At 51.1% G+C, this 20,149-nt stretch overlaps 7 protein-coding genes across 7 annotated transcripts; 5 read left to right on the plus strand and 2 right to left on the minus strand.

The window, feature by feature from the left end:
- Window positions 1-335: 335 nt before the first annotated feature.
- ACHE_40762S (putative RING finger domain protein) lies at window positions 336-1,849 on the plus strand (the record flags this gene model as incomplete). Its single annotated transcript, XM_043278997.1, has 4 exons — window positions 336-443; window positions 503-1,089; window positions 1,147-1,590; window positions 1,639-1,849. 4 exons carry the CDS (start codon window positions 336-338, stop codon window positions 1,847-1,849), a joined length of 1,350 nt encoding a protein of 449 aa, XP_043136720.1.
- A 288-nt stretch (window positions 1,850-2,137) lies between these two features.
- ACHE_40763S (amidohydrolase) lies at window positions 2,138-3,818 on the plus strand (the record flags this gene model as incomplete). Its single annotated transcript, XM_043278999.1, has 2 exons — window positions 2,138-2,346; window positions 2,399-3,818. 2 exons carry the CDS (start codon window positions 2,138-2,140, stop codon window positions 3,816-3,818), a joined length of 1,629 nt encoding a protein of 542 aa, XP_043136721.1.
- Window positions 3,819-3,851: 33 nt separating this feature from the next.
- On the minus strand, window positions 3,852-4,847 carry ACHE_40764A (putative aminotransferase family protein (LolT); the record flags this gene model as incomplete). The annotated part of the gene is made up of 1 exon (XM_043279000.1): window positions 3,852-4,847. The coding sequence occupies one exon, from the start codon at window positions 4,845-4,847 to the stop codon at window positions 3,852-3,854; it is 996 nt and encodes a 331-aa protein (XP_043136722.1).
- A 771-nt stretch (window positions 4,848-5,618) lies between these two features.
- On the minus strand, window positions 5,619-10,511 carry ACHE_40765A (uncharacterized protein; the record flags this gene model as incomplete). The annotated part of the gene is made up of 4 exons (XM_043279001.1): window positions 5,619-5,932; window positions 5,990-9,701; window positions 9,765-10,206; window positions 10,417-10,511. 4 exons carry the CDS (start codon window positions 10,509-10,511, stop codon window positions 5,619-5,621), a joined length of 4,563 nt encoding a protein of 1,520 aa, XP_043136723.1.
- A 1,455-nt stretch (window positions 10,512-11,966) lies between these two features.
- On the plus strand, window positions 11,967-12,848 carry ACHE_40766S (uncharacterized protein; the record flags this gene model as incomplete). The annotated part of the gene is made up of 1 exon (XM_043279002.1): window positions 11,967-12,848. The coding sequence occupies one exon, from the start codon at window positions 11,967-11,969 to the stop codon at window positions 12,846-12,848; it is 882 nt and encodes a 293-aa protein (XP_043136724.1).
- A 432-nt stretch (window positions 12,849-13,280) lies between these two features.
- On the plus strand, window positions 13,281-14,438 carry ACHE_40767S (putative alcohol dehydrogenase; the record flags this gene model as incomplete). Its single annotated transcript, XM_043279003.1, has 2 exons — window positions 13,281-14,090; window positions 14,139-14,438. The coding sequence occupies 2 exons, from the start codon at window positions 13,281-13,283 to the stop codon at window positions 14,436-14,438; spliced, it is 1,110 nt and encodes a 369-aa protein (XP_043136725.1).
- A 279-nt stretch (window positions 14,439-14,717) lies between these two features.
- ACHE_40768S (uncharacterized protein) lies at window positions 14,718-15,494 on the plus strand (the record flags this gene model as incomplete). The annotated part of the gene is made up of 3 exons (XM_043279004.1): window positions 14,718-14,825; window positions 14,896-15,267; window positions 15,333-15,494. 3 exons carry the CDS (start codon window positions 14,718-14,720, stop codon window positions 15,492-15,494), a joined length of 642 nt encoding a protein of 213 aa, XP_043136726.1.
- Between the last annotated feature and the right edge of the window lie 4,655 nt (window positions 15,495-20,149).

Below are 20,149 nucleotides of genomic sequence, written 5' to 3' on the forward strand. Positions count from 1 at the left end.
GGTACGTCATCCAATCGAGTCGTTAGCCGATTCCGCTTTCTCTCGCCTCATTTCAGCTCGCCTTATTCTCTCTGTGACCGTTTATTCCGTTTCTATCTGAGTATTTGCCAGTCAGCAGAATGAGTTAACTACTTTTACTCCTCGTTTGGGCCCTTGGATGCGTTGTCCCGAGACAATGACTGCAACCCTCTTCTGCTAATAAGATTGCGTCTACGGAGATTGTCTGCGTTGTATGCTCTTATCATCATTCCTCGATATTATCGCGATACCTTCAAACGCTCTTCTTCTTTCCACTTTACTATATTTGACCACAACTGAATTCTCAAGCTTTCGCCATGGAGAACGGAGATCGAATGTTCTGCCATCAATGTGGCGGGGTCTGGCTCCGGCGTTCTGAGGATGACCTGCAGTGCCAACATTGCGGTTCAGATTTTACTGAAATAGTACGTTTTTAAAGCCAAGAGCAAGCGGTGGGAATACAAGCTAACTATGACTCAATCAGATCGAAATCCCTCCAGACACCGAAGAACCACCCGGCCATGCTGCCCCACCACCAGCCTCACCACGTCGGGAAAGAACATTCCCTCCGATCAATCCCTTTGCAAATCATAACCCGTGGGCGCACGGCGACGACGATGACGACTACGATACGCATGGCTTCGGTTCGAGTCCCGGGTTCGCCCACCGTGCATACAGATCGCCAGATGGCCGGTTCACCTTCTCGAGCACGACATTCAACGGAAGCGGAGGTTTTGGTGGCGGTGGTGGCTTCGGTGGTCCTCCACGCTCAGCTGGATATGGGATGGATGAATTTGGTGATCCCTTGATGCCGATGGTGCGCCGGTTGGATACAATCTTCCATGGCCTCGCCGATACCTATCGCCAGCAGGGTCAGGGTCAGGGTCAAGGTCTAGGTCGGGAGTCGTCGAGACAGGCAGGAGCTACGCCCACACGACCTCAGCATGATGACTTTCCGGATCCTGAAGAACGGGCCCCTGGTGAGCCAGATGATTTTGGTCCTTCGAGGTTGTTCCCGAGGAATGCAGATCGTCCGCAGCCAATGGCGCCGCCGTTGGGGACGTTGGGAGAGTATGTTGCTTTTCCTATTATTGCTTATGTTGATGTTCCATCTACTAACTCTGGTAGTATTCTTGAACTCTTTCAGCAAGACTTTGGTCAAGGAGGACAGAGGGCTGGGGGCGGAAGCGGAGTCCGTGTCATGACAGGACCGAATCCGTTGGCCATGTTATCGAGTCTATTGAACTTTGACCGACACGGTGACGCTGTTTACTCACAGGAAGAGCTGGACCGGGTAATATCGCAATTGGTCGGACAAAATGCGGGCAGCAATGGACCCCCGCCTGCGTCCCAGAGCTCCATTCAGAATCTACCGAAGAAGCCTGTTGACCGGGACATGCTGGGTAATGATGGAAAGGCGGAGTGTTCGATTTGTATGGATCCGGTGGAGTTGGGGACGGAAGTGACCGTACTCCCGTGCAAGCATTGGTTCCACTATAACTGCATCGAAATGTGGTTGACTCAGCACAACACATGTCCTCATTGTCGACGAAGTATTGACGCGCCTGCGCAGTGAGTCTACATCTTACGATTGGAATACAGCATGCTAACCTCACACAGGGAAGGAAGTCGAGAGAACCCAGTGCCAGTTAATGACAGCCCCGAAGCCTCGCGCCGTTCTAGTAGTGCTATTCCCGGACAAAGCGGACGGCGCTGGTCATCCAGCTACGATAGCGGAGGACGGCGTGCTAGTGGACAGGGACAAGGGCAGGGCCAACCCGGTGGGGGAGGACTTGCAGAGTGGTTGAGAAACCATTTTGGTGGAAGTTAGGATTCTGTCAGGATTAGATGAGTGCGCGACATGCAGAGATTTTTTGCTTGATAGACTGGATGTCCAGATTGTTATGCTGTATGTATTATGATTGACGACAGCCGTTTTCTTTGCTGCTACGAAGAGGTATTTCTGTCAGAGTTTATGCCAAGGACTATCAGATGGAGATAAGATAAACCCCACATTTCTACGACTCCTCACACGACTCCCCTTTGCTTTCGCAATTGACAAATTCAATTGGCCCCAATCCGATCACTTCAAGGGACAAGCCTAGAAAAGAATAGCAAAATGAAGACAGTCTACCACAACGGGGTCATCGTCACCGGCAATCGACAACAGGACATATCGACCGCCCCAACCTGCCTAGTCGTCGAGAACGATCTCGTCGTCTACGTGGGAAATGACGATAACCTCTTCATCGTCAAGACCATGGAAAACACAAAAACGAAAAAAGTCAACCTAGAAGGAAGAATCATCCTCCCCGGCTTCATCGATGGGTGCATCCCCCTCCCCCTCCCATCATAAACACACCAACCTAACAAATTAAAGACACATGCACCTCCTCTTCTTCGGCGCCAGCCTCTCCAAAATCGACCTCGAATCCTGCAAAAACCTAACCGACATTCGCACCACCATCAAATCAGCCGCGCAGCAAAACCCCTCCGCCAAACGCCTCTTCTGCCGCGGCTGGATGCACCCCATGACCAACGGCATTGCTCTCGCAAGCATGATCGACGACCTTGACCCACAGCGACGCCCAATCTTCATCGACTCGAAGGACCTGCATTCGACATGGTGCAATACCGCCGCGCTGAAGGAATTGGGCGTTGACGAGAACACACCGGACCCCGAGGGCGGGGAGATAAGTCGTGACCCTGAAACAGGGAAGCCGAATGGATTGTTGAGCGAGGCTGCGAATGTGAATATCGCGTGGCCGCATGTAGCCCGTGTTGCGACTGTGGATGAGCGCGTGGGGTACATTCGTGACGCGGTGGAAGCGTATAATGCAGCGGGGTACACAGGGATAACGGAGATGGCGACTGACCATACAATATGGGAGGCTATGCGTGTTCTCCGCGAGCAGGAAGACGTGCCGATTCGTATGGCTGCATACTGGATTATCACGCCGTGCAAGACGGATGAGGAGAATCTGGCCCAGGTGGATAGGGCGATTGATCTGCATAGACAGTATAACAGCAGCACATCGCCTGATTTCCGTATCGTTGGTATAAAACTCATCTGTGATGGTGTCGTCGATGCGTGCACTGCGTCTTTACTCGAGCCATACTCCACGAACGGTGCTAATGCAGAAACGGTCTGGGCTTCGGATGCTCTCCGTAAAGTCGTTGAAAAAGCCGATGCAGCAGGTCTCCAGTGTGCCCTGCATGCTATTGGCGATGCAACCGTGAAACTAGCCATTGATACACTCGAGGCCGTTGGCACGCCAGGTCGCCGCCACCGCATCGAACATCTCGAGCTTACGGCGCCGGAGGATGCGAAGAGGTTGGGTGATGTGGGTATCACGGCGTCTGTACAGCCTGTGCATGCGGACCCTGCTATTCTCCGCGCGTGGTCTGCGCTCCTTGGTCCCACTAGATTACAGCGTGCGTTCGCATACAAGGAGTTCCTGGACCATCACGCGCCGTTGGCGATCGGAACCGATTCACCAACAGCACCGCATTGGCCGCTAAAGAATGTGTATACAGCAACCACACGGCGGTCAGCAAGGGAACCGGAGTACGAAACGAAAGTGAACGAGCATTTTGCGCTGGGGTTAGGAGAAGCTGTTTCTGCGGGAACGGCGGGGAGTGCGTACTCGACGTTTGCGGACGGGTTCATTGGGACCTTGGGGGAAGGGAAGAAGGCGGACTTTGTCGTTTGGGATATGCAGTGGGAGAAAGAAAAGCTGTTGGAAGCGGTTGTATATGAGACGTATTTTGGGGGAAGACAAGTCTATCATCGTTCTTAGGTTGTATATATAGCATGGTGTATATACGTATGCCTATAGCTTGGCTTCGGGTTGAGATTTCTTGCCAACCCGCTCACACAAGTCCTTCAGAATAGGAGCCACCCATTCGAAATCCTTCTTCTCCAGATACACCTGCGCGCTCAATCTTGTCCAAAGCCACCCTCCATGCGGGAATATGGGCAAAAACGTGTCATACTCATCAACTAGTGTATCCTGCATCCACCGACAAACACCCGGGACTTCATCCGCGGGCAATGGCATGCAAACACGTTTCTTCCCAGCATCAGGCGAAAGATCTGTGTCATCCTGGATAGGAATCGGCAACCGGACAGTAGTCATCCCACACTTCCTCAGCAGGGATTCCTTCCAATACTTTATCCGGGGCTCCTGCATGACTTCCGTTCCTAGCTCTCCCGCAACGATATCAGCAGCTTCGTTGGCTAGCTCTTCGAGATATGTGAAGATTCGCTCGTCCCCGCCGCAGGTTTCTCTGCGGAATTTCATCGCCGCCGGAATACACAGGTACGGCGTATCATCCGTCGTAGCTACAAACTCAAACAAACTCTCAAACGCCGATTTCCCATTACCAGCCGTTTGCATCGTCGATGTCCCAGTGCTCGGGGAATCAGGAGCCGGGATATACCCCCAGGATGTCGGGAGAGTCGTGCGGATGAGATGCTGGTGACGGAGGGGAACGTACAAGACTGCACAGCCGCGCGGGGTGTAGAGCCATTTGTGGCAGTTGCTGGTGAAGAAGTCTGGTTGCAATGTCCCGAGATCCAACGGGATGTGGCCGATGCCGTGTGCTCCGTCAATAAGACTCAAAACGCCTTCCGCACGACATACTTCAACCAGCCATTCGAACGGGAAACGGACGCCAGGCATGCTGACGATAGTTTCGAAGACCGCGGCGCGGACGTTCAATCCTTCGTCCCTTGCTGCACGAACGGCATCAACAAACTTAGTAACCAATTCCTCCGGATGTAGTGGCAGTCGATACTCGACTTTCTTCAATGCCACACCCGTCATCTCAACAGTCGAGAACAACATCCGCTCCACAGCCCCATACACCGTATCAAAGTACACAACCGCATCCCCCTTTTTCAAACCCAGATTATGCAGGATAGTATGCACACCCGTCGTCGCATTCTTTACCAGCACAACTTCATTCTTGGGAACGTGGAGTAGGAAAGCGACCTCTTGTCGCGATGAGTCAAGAGCTCGCGGTGTGGTGCGGCGAATGAAGGGGTCTGGGCGGGATTCGGCTTCGGATTGGAGATTGTGTAGGGCGTTTCGGACGGGGAGGGGGTGTGTGCCGAAGGAGCCTGTTTGTATATTGTTAGTTATACTGGTATACTATGGCTTGGGATGATGGGAGGACATGCCGTGGTTGAGGTTTTTGAAGTTGGGGGAGAACGAAAAATATTTGAGCATGGGAGCTCCGAAGGGGGTTGGGGAGGACATGGCTTGTTACATTTGAGTGCCCTCAGTGAAAGTAAATGACTGGAAATAATATCATATGCTACAATGACAATATGTAGATATTGAAGATGGACAAGTACTAATCGGCTGCAGGCGGAGCGGAGAAATACTCGGTGTGGAGTTCTGGGGTCTTCGCCCATTGAGAGAGCCTCATGCCTACGAGGTATTATTATAAGTGAACTCGTAGAACGCACCTAGAGACTACTTTGACAAATCGCATGACCAAGTACAGCTATGTTGACACTAGCTCAAGTAAGATATCAAGATATTCACAGATCAATCCGACATGACTTCTGTACAGTACTGTCATGACACTATTTACCTCTTGCCCTTCTTGCGAGGAGCAACTACCTTGAACGCCGCGTTGGGGCTCTCCTCCTCCTTGTTCACGTGCGACGACGACGACGACGATCCCTTCTTAGCCACCTCGCTCCAGCCACCACCGTTCTTCTGATCAGCGTAGGCACTGGCTGACACAGGGTCGACAATACCCTTGTCCGCAAGCTTGCGACGTCGAATGAATTCCTCGGCGAAACGACGGCCGTCCAGAGTAGGAGAGTTGGCGTAAACCGAGTCCGAGATGATCTCTGCCTCTGCGGGCAAAAACAGCAGTTGCTGAACAAAGTCGTCGACTAAAATCGTTCGTTAGCGTAAGGAATAACCAGATAGAAGTGAGGAGGAAAACCTACCATTGATGTTGCTGTTCAAGCCCTTGCCCAGGGCCAACTTAGCCCACTTGGTGAACTCCTCCAGAGCACGGTTCGGATTCGGAGGGGAGGCAGTAGGTGCAGTGTTCACACTAATGGTCCGAGGAGACGGTGCGACAGCTGGCTTGGGCTTTGCCGCCACGGGACTGGGGGCAGCAGGGGTCGGGGCAGGTGGTGCCTTGACCTTGCCACCAGCACCGACCGTGGTCCATGCACCCGTGCCCACGGAGACCGTCTGAGCAGGAGCTGGGGTCTTGCTGGCGAGATCCGCATATCGCTTTCCAACACCGGCCGCAGCAGGGGGGCTGGCAGCTGCAGTCTGCGCAGAAGCGGTAGCGGCAGCGTTAGCCATGCGCTGCTTACGGGCTTCCTCTTCCTTCTGGATCTGAGCGAGAGTCTTCTTGGCACCAGTGGGAGCAGTCTGGCCCTTGTTGTTCCACACAGAAGTAGTCGAGGTCGGGGTTGCAGGGGATCCGGCACTGGCCCAGTTGGCAGTCGACGGCAAGCCGGGGCTCTGAGCCTGGGCAGCCTGGCTGATACGTTCTTGCTCTGCGAGCAGTTGAGCGCGACGAGCGGCAGCCGCCATCTCTTCTCTCTGGGCAGCGCTGCGAGCCTCGGCCTCCTGAATCTCCTTCAAAGAAGGACCCTTGGGTAGCTCGTTGGCATCCTTGGCCCATGGAGCAATGGAAGTAGTCGGAGGCTCCACGGGAGTCTGGGTCTGAGAACGCGAGTTGGCAGCCAGAGATTCAGCAACATTCTGGCGGTTACGTTGAGCAGCAGGGGCCGGGAGAGGCGAGGCAGACGGAGGGGGAGGGAATGGACGAGGCAAGCCGCTATCGTTCTTGTTCCATACGGATTCGCGAGGAGCATGTTGTTCCTCCTGCTCATGCTGGCTCTGCTCCTCTTCCTGCATCTTCTGCTCTTCCTCTAGCTGTTGTTTCTGGGCAGACGCAGCCTTCTGAACCTGTTGAGAAAGTGTGAGAGGCTCCTGAGTAGTCGTGGTAGTCGTGGTAGCAGTAGTCGTAGTAGCCGTAGTAGCCTCACTGGCCTGGGGCTCCGCGGCGGGGATTTCCTGGGAAGGTTCATCCTGTTCAGACTCATTCTGCTGGGTGGTGGGGTGAGTGGGGAGGCCTTCCGCAGTTCGCATGCCGAATTCACCCTCCTGCGATCTCAAAGAGTGGAATTGACGGAGTCGCTCCTCGCGAGCCTGCTGGTCGAACAAGCTGTCACCCTGCGCACTGTCAAATTGTTCCTGCTCCTGCTGCAACTGAGTCCGATCTTGGAGCATGCTTGCGACTTGCTGCTGGTGCAACAGGTTCTCTGGCTGACGTGCAGCGAATGCTGGGCTTCCAAACGCAAACGGATCAGGTCGGCTCACGTTCAATCGGTCCAGAAGAGCCGGGAGCTGATCCTGGCTGTTGACCAAGTCAGTGCCAAGCATTTGCGGGCCAAGATTGGGTAGTATATTCTGTCCAAAGAATCCGGGGGCATTCTGAGGCTGTTGCTGCATAGGAGCCTGGATAGGCGACGGCTGGAAGCCAATCGGCGAAGTGAGGCTTCCAATACTAGGCTGACTGTGAAGGCTGTGAGCACTCGAGTGATGTTGAAGTGGCTGAGGCACGCCATGGGGGAGGCCTTGAATCTGCATCTGTTTCATCAAGGCCTGCTGCTGCGCGAGATGCTCCTTTTGTCGGGCCATCAGATATTGCTCTTCCTGCTTCCTGCGTTCCAGAGCATTCTGCTGCTCAGCGGTTAAAGTAGTTCCAAAGCTTGGGAAACTACCGGGGAAAGGTGGTTGAGCAGTGCCGGATGGAGCGGCCCACGGAGTAGCGTTAGGATCAGGTCCGTGGGGAATACCGATCTGGGGCACCAGGAACGGTTCGCGCGAGTTCCCAATGCGACGCACCAGCTGCGCCAACGGCTCGAATTCCGGGTCTTCAAGCTTCTTGATCTGCAAGTCGGGGCTGAAAAATCCGGCCTTGAACCAGTCGTGCATTTCCAGGCCAGTCCAAGGACCCTGAATGTTGCCCTGCGGGTCACGGTAAATCCAGCGCATACGATCCGGCATGACCATGGTCCGCTGCTGAGCCGGGGGAACCGAGCTGGGGTTGCTGGCTGATTGTCCGGGAGTCTGGCTTGGCTGAGGCGCCTCTTGAGATGCCAACGGAATCGAACCAACAGCGGAGACTGGGGTCTGGGAAGCCGAGGTGCTAGTGGGCACGTTGGTTTGGCCGGCCTTATCGACTTGCTGACCATCCTCTCCCTGGTCTCCCTGCATTTGGTCCTGCATCGCCGCAGGGAACAAGGATCCAAGCTTGCTGGAGCGGCCTAGACTGCTTGTACCGGAGATTCCAGCATGCGGGCTGAAGAGACCACTGCCTCCCAAGGTCGACAGGCTGGGCGACTGGAGCTCCCCGCCCATCGAGCCGAAAATAGGATCACCAAAACCGCTTGCGAAAGCAGACCGCTCCCTCGTAGGCGTCCCAACTGCCGGGTTAGAAGGCCATCCGGAGGTCCCACCCAGTGTAGGAAGACCACCCAAACCGCCTAGATTGGAGAAGCTTCGGTTACCCGCCACACTGGACGTCTGGCTGCGGTCAATCGAGGGTAGGTCAATTCCCGAGCCCACACGACGAATGGAGCCAAACGGATTCGACGAATCACGAAATCCACTAAGACCAGGGTGCTGAGAAGCCTGGATATCAGATCCATCCGTCTCAATATCCTCCACGTCTCCTCGACGATCGCCATGAGGGCTCTGGTACGGGTTCGTATTGGTTGGGCTGCTCGGTTCGTGGCCTTGCAGAAGACTGGGAGTCGGGTTACGGGAATTCTCGTGGCTCTGTATCAGTTCTCGAAAACCGGGGACACTCGAGGTCATTCCGAAAGCCGAAAATCCCAGAGGATCAGCCTGGGAAGCCGGTTCCAGATCCTGTGATCCACCCAACGCTGCACTTCCACTGCGAGGCTCATCGGAGAACGGATTCGTCTCGCTTCGGCCAGCACGAGTTCTGACCGTCTCCCCCCAAGGCGACTGCGCACCCTTGTCCCCCTCGGTTTCCGGCAGACGTTCCAAGCTACTGAATGACGGTTTCTCTCTAACAGACGCTCCAATGTCTTCCGAACTGTCCTTGGAGAACAGGCCCTTCAAACGACTTTCACCGCGCAGACTACCAAATCCTTTCTTCTCGGTGGTGGGGGTCTGAGCTGATTGTGCTGGGCCCAAAGAGAAAGCACCAAATGCTCCCATTGGGGAAAAGTTGGCACTCTGTGACGCAGACGCCCACGGGGAGCTTGGCCCACTGAGCCCCGCACTCAAAGGATTGGTGGAACTGCGCTTCAATGAGTTGAAAGGAGAGGCAGACTCGCCTTCCTTGCTGTCCCTCTCGTCCAACCTAGAACTGTTTTCTCGAAAATCGGTTTTCCGGCGTAGAAGAGAGGGTGGCGGGGTCGAGGTGTTGGTCTCGTCACGGAAAAAGCGCGAACCACCGGGCGTTGGGGACATAGGATTACCGGCAGAATCACCAGTCTCCCTTCTCCTGGGACCTGGTCGAGCAGAACCTGGAGAAGAGGTGTTGAAGTTCTGGTTATAGGAGACCGACGATTTGCGTCCACCCGTACTGGCAACCTGGTTATCTTTGGGGGCGTTCGACGGCGGGGGCTTCAAGGGAGAGTTAACCGACGCGGAGAATAACTACCAATAGTCAGCACGATGCTCTCTCACTCGAAAACCAAGTGTGGCTTCTGAAAAACAAACCTCTTTCTCCTCATCCGTCATAGTCATTAACGCCAACGGTTCGACCTGTCCACCATGATCCCAACATATTTCGGGCCCGTTCGGAGGGTCCTTCTGGTCCTCCCGTTTTCCCCAGGCCCCGTTCATGCTGGGCGTCTCAACATGGGGGTCCCAGTCGGCCACAAAATAATCTGTCACGTTCTTTGCCAAGGAACCGGATTCCCGCTGGGATTTGTAGAGTTCGAGAAGTTGCTCTTTGGAGTAGCGAGTCTCGCCAGTGGCCATTCCGTTGCGTAGCCCACTGGATTGTGGATTCGACGATATGTGTGGAGGAACGTAAGCACCAACAGTTGGGGTCGAAGCGGAAGTGGTGGTTTGGCTGGTATCCCGGTTTTGAGAAGGGTTTGTAGCAACTGAAGGACGGCGGAAAGTTTGTGTTGCTCCATTCATGCGAGTCCGAGACCTAAGAAGTAACATAGCATGTGAGTATCAAGCAGAAACAAGGTTACTAGAGAGGTCAAGGATATAAATAAAGTTCGGTCAAGACCATGCAGCAATGAAGCAGAAAATCCGCATAAACCAGCACAGCTCGAAACGGCCAATGCAGCACAAAAATACAGTAAAGGATTATAGCAACCATAAAAACAGAACGAGAAGAAAAAGAAAGGCGTACCATTCACCAGCAGCAGTTCCATCGCCTCGTTTGTTAGGGTCGTGGACGTTGCCAGCGGCGGCGGAAGCAAAACTCGAAGGGAGTGGCGTGGGCATTGTGATAACAAGGGAGCTGGTAAAAATACACAGAAAGCTGCCAAGTCACCGACAAGCTCGTCGTGAAGAATTAAAAGAGAGTGTGGAAAAGGTCGAGTTGCGCAAAGCGTGGCGTTGCGTTGAGAGGTTGGTATGGGTTTGGTGTGGTTATTGGAGGTGGTGGGTGTCAGAGAGAGGGTTGCGTAGGAGATTTGGATGTGGGAACAACCGACACCGGAAAGATGGGAAAATTACGGCGATGCAAAAACGCGAATATGGAGGCTGGGAGTTGGGTTAAAACTACCAAAACAGAGTCCAGGAGTGGCTAATTTCAGCTAGGATTCAAAAGAAGCAATACTTATTCGATCAGGAATGAAAGAAGCGCTCGAAGGTTCGTTTCGGGCGACGACTTGAAGTTTGCTCAATGAGAAAATTTGCCGCATTTGGTAGGCGGTGTGATATGGCAGTATATGTACGGTAATTTACGGTACTTTACAGGAACAAATGGCCACCTTTGCCCGTTTGCAGCTCGTTATGTTATGGTATTACCGGCCATCGATACATGATGATACACTCACGCGCACAAACCACAATGAAATTGATATATTCCGTACTTATTCTTCTGGCATTATGATGGAACATTATCTGCTAGTGTAACTCGCGAATACGTACTTATATCAACTTATTGATGTTGCTTGAGTCTTTCCCATAAGGTCTACTCTGTACTGTTGTGGATTTGTATCCGGTTACATACGTGTCGTGTTGGCAGCCGGACAGCGAAGATAGAAGAAGCAAAAATTCTCCGTTTGTGATTAAACACCGTGAATACCCTGTCCCTCTCTCTGTCTGTCTCCGTTTATTTCTTTTCGTTGGCTATCTTCCTGCATTCAGGCCCAGGCCAGGGACATTATCCAATGGCAATATGCCCGACCAGTATTCAGGGCACAGGTCTTACTGTCGTAGAATCGCAACAAGACTCAGATAAAAATGTCTCCTCAGTTACCAGGGCGCAAAACAACAACAAATGGTGTTTTATATGCCCTGGTATCAGAATGAGGTAAAGAAAAAGCTCATCACCGTCTTTGTTGGAAATTCGCAGAAGCAGCAAAATTAAACTCGTTTTTATATGGCCCATTGTGGCCCCTGCATCTGCTTAGTCATGATTTTCCTGGTGCTGTCATTGGCCAGTCTATAGTTCGTTTGGATACATGTAGACACCCTGTCTGTAGACGTCAAAGAGAGCTTCTGTATGTCTAAGAAAGCTGATTGTATGCGCCTGCACTATCTGGTTGATTCATTCAACGCTCACCGTACTACAATGATTCAAACATCAGGCTCCGGGTACCCCTCCATCATGGCTATTTCTACTAGCTCTTTCCCCTCTCAGAATAGACCTACACAAGCAACTTACTGTCTGTTATCGCTCGTTGCCCTCGTTTCAAGTATAATCAGAAGCGCTCTGGAAAGGTCACCAAAATGAGACGCGAGAAATTCATCCCCTTCGCCTGGTACTGGGAAGGCAGACCCTTCCGCGAAAACCAGATCAGACCTGTCTACACCGGTCCAGAGCCCTATTCTCCCAGCACACTTGCAAGCTGCTGTCCCAGTCACTCAGCTGCAGAAGCGGTCCATTCCCACTCGACGTCGAATTCGACATCCAAAACCCATGAATGCCCTGATCATCAACACATGGAGCCTGACTGCTGCTCCTCTGAGACGTGCTGCGAAAGCGCAGAGGACACTGAGACAGAAGATTGCTGCTGTTCTTTATGCTGTGGTAATGAGCATACCACTACCACTTCGACGACCTCGACCTGTACCCTGCCATCAGAGTCACCCTCGTCGTCGTCATCGTCCTCTGCATCGACATGTTCGACAGCAAGCAGCACCCCATCGACTATCCACTACCACTCCCACGCGTATTTCTGCTATCCCGGGTACGACTGTCCGTCACAGGCTCCATACGTATCAGAACCATCTTGCACCTGCGCATCCTGCCAGACCTACTACTACCCACCCGCTCCTGCGCCTGCGCCTGCACCCACTACTCGCACAACCAAGCACCAATGCCCCGACTACCCACCACCGACCCAATCCCGAGCCAAGAAGACTCCCAAAACTGCTGCAGACACTTACCACCAGTGCCATCCCAGCAACCACTATCCGCACTACCCGCACTACCCGCGTACGAAGGCTCGTGCTCACTTCGACGAGCCCTGTGAAGACGGCTCCGACACTGCTACCATATCGTCAGAGTATACGGACTCTGTGTATGTGGATTGCGAGAAGGAGACCTGTGAGTGTTGTAGTCCGGCTTGGTGGTATCGTGATCATCCGGCTTTTCGGAAGAGGTGTTAGTTCTCTTTGTTATGAGATATGAGGGGAATTGGTTTTTTATGCTTTAAGTTAAAGTAAAAAAGTAGAAAGAATGTCATCTTGCAGTAATGCTAAAACTGGGTTCTCGTTTTCCTCGAGTATCGTAGCAGCTGATAACCTGATTATAAATGCCATCTTTAAAGTACCGAGGTCGGTGCGGATGATGTTTATATATCCCCGCATTCTCACATTCAGCATCATCCTTATTTTTTTTTTTGCTCGACCATATCAATTGTTTATTATTTTCATTTGTGATATCAACTATTGTTGATTATTTTTCATTGCAATTGATCAATTGATACTCTTCGTTCTATTATCCAGCGCCAACACCCCGCACACGCCGACAGTCGCAATTCAACCTCCGTACATAACTTCACCCAAGTCAACAATTGAACAGATAACACAGAAAGCAAAATGTCCAAAGCAATCTTCATCTCCACCATTGATGGTAAGCCTGGCAAGCCGGGCCAAGTCTACTACCCCCTCTCCCTCCAAAACCTCCCCAAACCAACCCCGCAGGGTCGGGAGGTCCTTGTGAAGATGACCGCCGCATCGCTAAATCACCGCGACGTTTTCCTTCGCCAACATCTCTACCCTGGTATAACCTTCGACGTCCCAATGGGCGCAGACGGTGTGGGAACCGTGGTCGCGACAGGCCCCGAGGTGTCGAACCCCAACCAATGGCAAGGAAAGCGGGTCATCTTGAACCCAGGGACGGGATGGAAGGATTCTCCTGATGGCCCGGAGGATCCGCAGGGATATAAAATCCTGGGAGGGACTAAGACCTATCGTAATGGGACAATGCAGGATTATGTTGTTATTGAAGAGTCGGAGCTTGAAGAAGCACCGGAGCATTTGTCGGATGCGGAGGCGGCTGCCCTGCCATTGACGGGGTTGACGGGATGGAGAGCACTTGTGAGCAAGGCTGGAGAGAGGAACTCGGGCAAGGGCGCTGCGGTGTTGATCACTGGAATCGGTGGTGGTGTTGCACTGATGGTCCTTCGTTTTGCTGTGGCCCGTGGTGCCGATGTTTATGTGACGAGCTCGAGCGAGGAGAAAATTCAGAAGGCTGTTGAATTGGGAGCCAAAGGAGGTGTAAATTATAAGGAGGAGGCATGGGAGAAGAAGCTCTTGGGTATGCTTCCTGCTGGCAAGACTTCTTTTGATGCCATTATCGACGGTGCTGGAGGCGACGCGGTCGAGAAGGGTGCCAAACTGCTCAAGGTAAGTCGAAAGTCAGCATAGTAACAAATACGCGCTGACGACTATTAGGCTGGTGGTGTTATCTCCATTTACGGAATGACAATCTCTCCCAAGATGCCATTCTTGATGCAGGCCGTCCTGAAGAACATCGACGTTCGTGGTTCAACGATGGGCTCTCGTAAGGAATTCACTGAGATGATCGAGTTCGTCAAAGCAAACAAGATCTATCCGGTGGTTTCGCGTGTGCAGCAAAGTGAGTTGGATGATATCGCGGCTCTTGACTCGTTGTTCGAGGATATGAAACAGGGCAAACAGTTTGGAAAGTTGGTGATCGAATTTGGAAAGTCTGGTTCGGACAGTAAGCTGTAAAGTGTTGATAGTGATAGCTGGTTATATAAACTACTTGTTCTTAGTAGCATGTACAATGCTGGAACGGGTGGATTGAAGGGTTGGCCGCTCCTTCCTTCTACCGGTGTTGCCAAGGGTGCCATTTCCTTGCCATGACTGTACGCAACAATTCTTCCTGTAATCCATCATTGTCTCTTTTTGACAGCATTGCATCTTTAACAGCATTGCAGCTTTATTCCACGATCATTATTGAATAGGCTAGTCGATTACCATCTATCCAATATTGTATCCATCACCACAATGGTGGCCGACCTCGTTAAACTGTACGGACCAGGCATGTCCTACTACCTCCCGAAGACCGAAGGAAGCACCACGAATGCAGAGGATGACAAGAAATCGCCAGACGAGGTTTGTTCACACCCTGCGCCTGAGATTTGGGAGCGACCAAGCAAAGCGACCGGCTACTAACGTTGCTCAGAAATACTCCGCAGCTCTACGGGCACTCTACAGCAGCAACCAGATCCTCGAGAAGAAGATGTCCAAGTTACGCGCGAGCACAATCCGTCTTAACCTTGATCTTATGAAGCTCCAACGACACATGAGCACCATGCAGCACGACTTTCTCACGACCTGGCAAGCGGATATCCTCACCCTTCTCATCGAGGTTGTGTTCGCGCGGTGTCATCGAGTGCTACCGGGGGGATACGCGGTTGAGGAGATCGAATCGTTGGATTATGAGACGTTGACGAGGGTGTACAGGACTGCGGCGAAGAGGATTCAAAAGGAGAGGCTGCGGAGGAATTTTGGACTGTCAGCGAAGTATTACTTTGCGTTGCAAAAGTACTGGGAGGTAAGAATATTACTTGTCATCACTTTGTCATCATGCTTTTTATCATGCTGACCATACTGACCAAGGTTGTCGAGTTTCGAAGTGAGGATCCATTTCAGACGGAGTGTGTGTTTGCTCGGTGGTTGGTCGCGGAGAAGGAGAAAGATCCTGGTGTATACGAGTTTTGGGGGAAGTTGTTTCCATTGTGCTACAGACGAACGGTCGAGGAAAGTGCTGCTATCTTTTGATGTCTCATTTTTGTCTCATTCTATCAATTGTCACTCGCTTTGTCTTGATTTTAACTATGGATTATTCGCACTATTTGCATATGGCGAATGAATGTGTTCCGTTCTTCCTGAAGATCATGACATCTGGCAAGTGCACTCCGTGCTGCAATTCTTCTCCAGGAGAAACTGACAGCCAATACTAATTATAGAGAGTTGCAAAACAAATGGGATGGTATTACGGATTCTAGAGACTCAAAGATAACCGTTGAATCTATACAAAACGTTGTCAATCGGTGAACCCCCAATCGTCACAATTACCCATTCAGGTATCGACTCTGGATGGAGTTCAGCCAGCCATGAGCCCTCCGCACGGGCACCTAATAGGGAAAGGAGACTCCATAATACTCCCCGGTACAGGGGGTACAAGGGGACCGTAAGTACGGAATACACCAGGCTGGTGAAGTCCTCGGACGGCTGCCACATTCGTGCAAGCGCAGTATTTCGGCGGTCCCGGGCGCCAAACCAGCAGCCCTTTTACCCTACAAGGCATGAGCATGAATAATAGCTTGCACTAGTAGCATGAGAAATGACTGACGACTGGCTACGTTTCTGGTCGGCACGGCTGTCATGGGACCCTGAGCTTTAGGGCAGACTCCGCCACCGTCGCTTTTCGGCCAATGACGCTATGGTTCCACCCTGGGGGGCTTAGCTAACATTAGCCATGCTAAAGAGTTTGTTTGGAATGGGGTGCTTCTGTTCTGGGCTTTGAAGGGTATTGTAGATTGATTTCTTGCTGATTATTGAATTGATGTTAAGGGTAGCGTTAGTGGTGTCGAATGATTGTGTGCAGGGTAGGTAAGTGATTAGGGGGACTTAGTAAAGTAGGTATAATGGACACGACACGAGGTTCTTCTAAGCTTCTATTATACACTAGGAGTTCTATCATTTTATTCATAGGATAGTATGGCATGTAAAGTACAGTTATATGCCAGATTGGTATATAGTCGACTGCCGAACTGGAGTTGGTGGTTAGGGTTCGGCACCGAGCCGGGTCGTGCACTACGGAGTTCACAGCACGGCTTGCTTAGCCACACCGGTAGGCTGTACAGCAACGCTCCCACAGCACTTTACCAGAACAATGATTTGTCCGAATGGAAACTCGGAATTGAGATACCATTTTTAAGAGGCACTCCGATAATTCTAATTCTTTGTGCTTTGTGTTTCATGTTTTGTTGTTCTGTGGTGTATACCCGAGGGTAAAGCTGTACGGAGTACTCCGTTGGTGTGTGCTCTACTATGGACAACTAACGGTGTGATAAGTCAACGCCAAGCTATCATATTGGCTCACACGAGCTGGAAAGATGAAAATGCAGTAGTCTAACGTTTTTGACAGGCCATAGATCAGGAAGACGTTATTTTAAGCGTTTTCTCACTTATCAATCTGACCATGGCCAGCTGAGTGTGGGAACGCTAACAGTCCTTATGGATAGTTTATTCTTTAAATTTATCTTACTAGAAGGATTGGCATGGAGAAACGTCACTTTGTATCTTTACCGGCAGCCAATGGCCTTGCTTGATTTGTGTACAAAATGTAGAACAGTCATGGTATACGGCGTACTCCGATCGACTTTCCTATGTATTTAAAGGGCCGATCAACAGCTGGTCCGACCGGCTATGCCACAGTACCATGTGGCCTGTATGAATATGGGCAATTAACGTTGAATTCTCATTCCATTTACCGAAAGTAGAGTAACTCCAGTCCCCGTTCCCTTGGCCTGCACACCGCACCGCACCAAAACACGCCAATTATCATAGCTCCAAACTTAAACCAACAAAATGGGGAGAATTGAGTCTCGTAGAACGGGGAACTAATTTACCGAAAAAAACGAAAGAACTAACCCTAATATTGAGCACATGATCGAATTGACCAATAACAACTGCTCTTCTAACAAAGTAGGCTTCTGGCTTGTTTCATCCCACCGGGATGCAAGGACCAACCAGCGTCCTACAGAGTGCATAGTTCATAGGAATATCAGGGAGCGTTGCCCGTAGACTTGCACACTGTAAAGTGGGTGCCAAACCGGTGCTGCGATGATCTGGCAGATCAGTGGTGAGGGGAGGATGTTGATTGGGGGGATTGGGAGGAAGTGAAACATGTGCGGTTCGATGGAGGAATTGACTCGGCTAATATTTTCCTTAGTACGCACTTGTACGCTGCAGTAGTCATATGCAAAATCTTATTGAATATCTGTGGCCTTGTGCGGTCCGTAGTTCCGGTCTGTAAGGGGACTACATGTGTCGTGCACTGAGGGTGGTCGACGATTCTGCAGTCTGCCCCGTCCCTTGCGAGATTTGGTATGAAAATGAGACCACAGAATAATGGGTAAACATTGACGTCAATGGAGCCAATACTCTCATGTGGTGTCAGAAAGTAAACTCTGTTATCGCGTTGAACCGTTCCTCGGCTAGGTTCCTACGCTCGTTTGCTCGTTTATTTTTCACGGGCTATTTTTATACACAACAGCGCTAGACGGCATTTACCCGAATGATGAGGTTAAATAAATTACATGCAGAACAAGCGCCGTAAGGTCGTATGTTTCTTTTTCTTTTTCTCTTTCTTTTTTTCTATTTATTTTTATTTTTATTTTTTCTTTTGGCGGACTGAGGCTGCGACGGCAGAAAAATACCGCACGGGGAAAAGCCGGTCAACTAATTCTGAAGCAAAAAAAAAGGGTCGACCGGAATTACATCGGAGGTTCGAAACATGGTACCCGCGGGGCAGTTGTTAGATGTGTGTGTTAGGAATAGATGAGCATGGAACTAGCATAGCTCTTTATCCAGATAGAATGGGGGAGTATACCCCCGTACTCTGTGCGAGTTATAGATTATTCGAGAAAAATGTACTCCGTACTACGGCTGCTTCATATGTGTACCATGATTAATCTAGCGTCCATGATGAGGAATTTATACTCCGTAGTATATCCATGATATGTCCGACTCCCTGGTTGAAACTGCGGAATGGCATAACAGTGCTAAAACAACTCGTTTGTTGAAACCGAGGTTAGGATACTTGAAGTCCTTTGGAGAGAAACAGTGATGATTTGTTGTATTTGACACCAGTTGGCCTGGCGGTCGCCGAATTTTCTCCTATTCCTGGCCGATGATTGAAAGGAGAGAATATCTATCTTGTAGAAAGAATGGGGATAATGGGCAGAAAGTGGAATGGCGATGATCTCGTAAAAGCGGTGAATTACTGCCACCTTACAGCTCCCACAAAGGTCGCACAAAATGATGTTGATCCCGATCAATGGTGATCCTGGCCCACTGCACTGATAACCCTATGCTCAGCCTAACATCAGATGCAATGCAGACCTGTTATGCTGATTATCGTACAGATTACTTTGTCGGTGATATTCAGCTCCAGCCCTGTACCGAGTCAAGCCTCATCTCACCTCAGACACGAGCCTGACAGCCACCGTCATATTACATGCCTTGTCCTTACTCAACCTGCCACTCCGATTTGTAACTCTTTCGTGTGACCCAAGAAAACAAAAAGCGGACTCGTTTTCGTATAAATAGAATACAGAACAATCTTCCGGAAACAGGCAAGGTGGTGATTGGCTGGAGGGAGGCTGGTACATACGGAGGATTCTTCTTCTTCAGCTATTCCCGATTGAATTTAGTGCGGTAGAGTGGGGAGGAGAAAAATAATCCACTCAGCTCTCTCGTGAACCAATGGTAGCGCGTGGCCCTTGCATTGGCCCGTGAGAGCAGCACCGAGCCGGTTGCTGGAAGGGCTAATCAGGGTTGCCCGGAGTCAGGCAGACTACGGAGTACTGGTGGTTGCTATGTTTAACAGCTTCTTGAGATCACCCGCTTATCATAGATCGGTGACATAATTGGTTCCGGACTTGAGAGAACATAGTACGGAGGGTAAGATATGAGTGGTGTTATCGTGGATGACTCGTGTAAAGTACCAAATGTACATTATAGTATCTGTACATACTCTGTTAAGTGGACTGCATGCAGTACCCGGGACAATCGAACTGCTCAATTGGAAGATATCATGACTTCAGCCTGACAGCACAGCATGGGACGTGGTGGATGTCTCCACGGAGCTTGAAGGTGACTCGGTTCCAAGCGCCCTACTGAGAGTCCTTTACGGGAGATCCGGTACTAGTGCTAAGCCCTCCGTACGGTGTCCATAACTACTCATTTCTGGAAAGTAGGCCTCCCACTCCACGAGACCGAGTGGGACGACAAACCAGGGTGCGTCGGACCGGGGGTTTTGAATCTAGCGCGGAAGGAACTGTTATTGGCTTTCGGAGACTGGAGGTCATGTGGGCCTGACAAAAAACAAACAGAGCGAGAAATAGAGGCGGTGCACATTTTTTTTTTTCACGCTTTCGATGCCATCTCCGACGCTAAGCCTGATATTCGGACGGTCGGGTGTACTTTTGGCCGGTTGCCGGTATTTTTGATCGTATTGCAATACGCCCACCCCTCGGTTTTGTTTTTGCATCCCAGCGTCCCAGCGCATCATCCCATGCTGAAGAACTAATAAGAGGGAGAATAATGCTGATTATAAAGTACTATCGTCACAATAATCATAATTGACAGGGGAGAGAAAGAAAAAGAATAAGAAAGGGAGAAATCAAGGCTGACATTGGATGATG

This window comes from Aspergillus chevalieri, chromosome 4 (assembly GCF_016861735.1).
Source record: "Aspergillus chevalieri M1 DNA, chromosome 4, nearly complete sequence".
NCBI classification, from domain to species: Eukaryota; Fungi; Ascomycota; class Eurotiomycetes; order Eurotiales; family Aspergillaceae; genus Aspergillus; species Aspergillus chevalieri.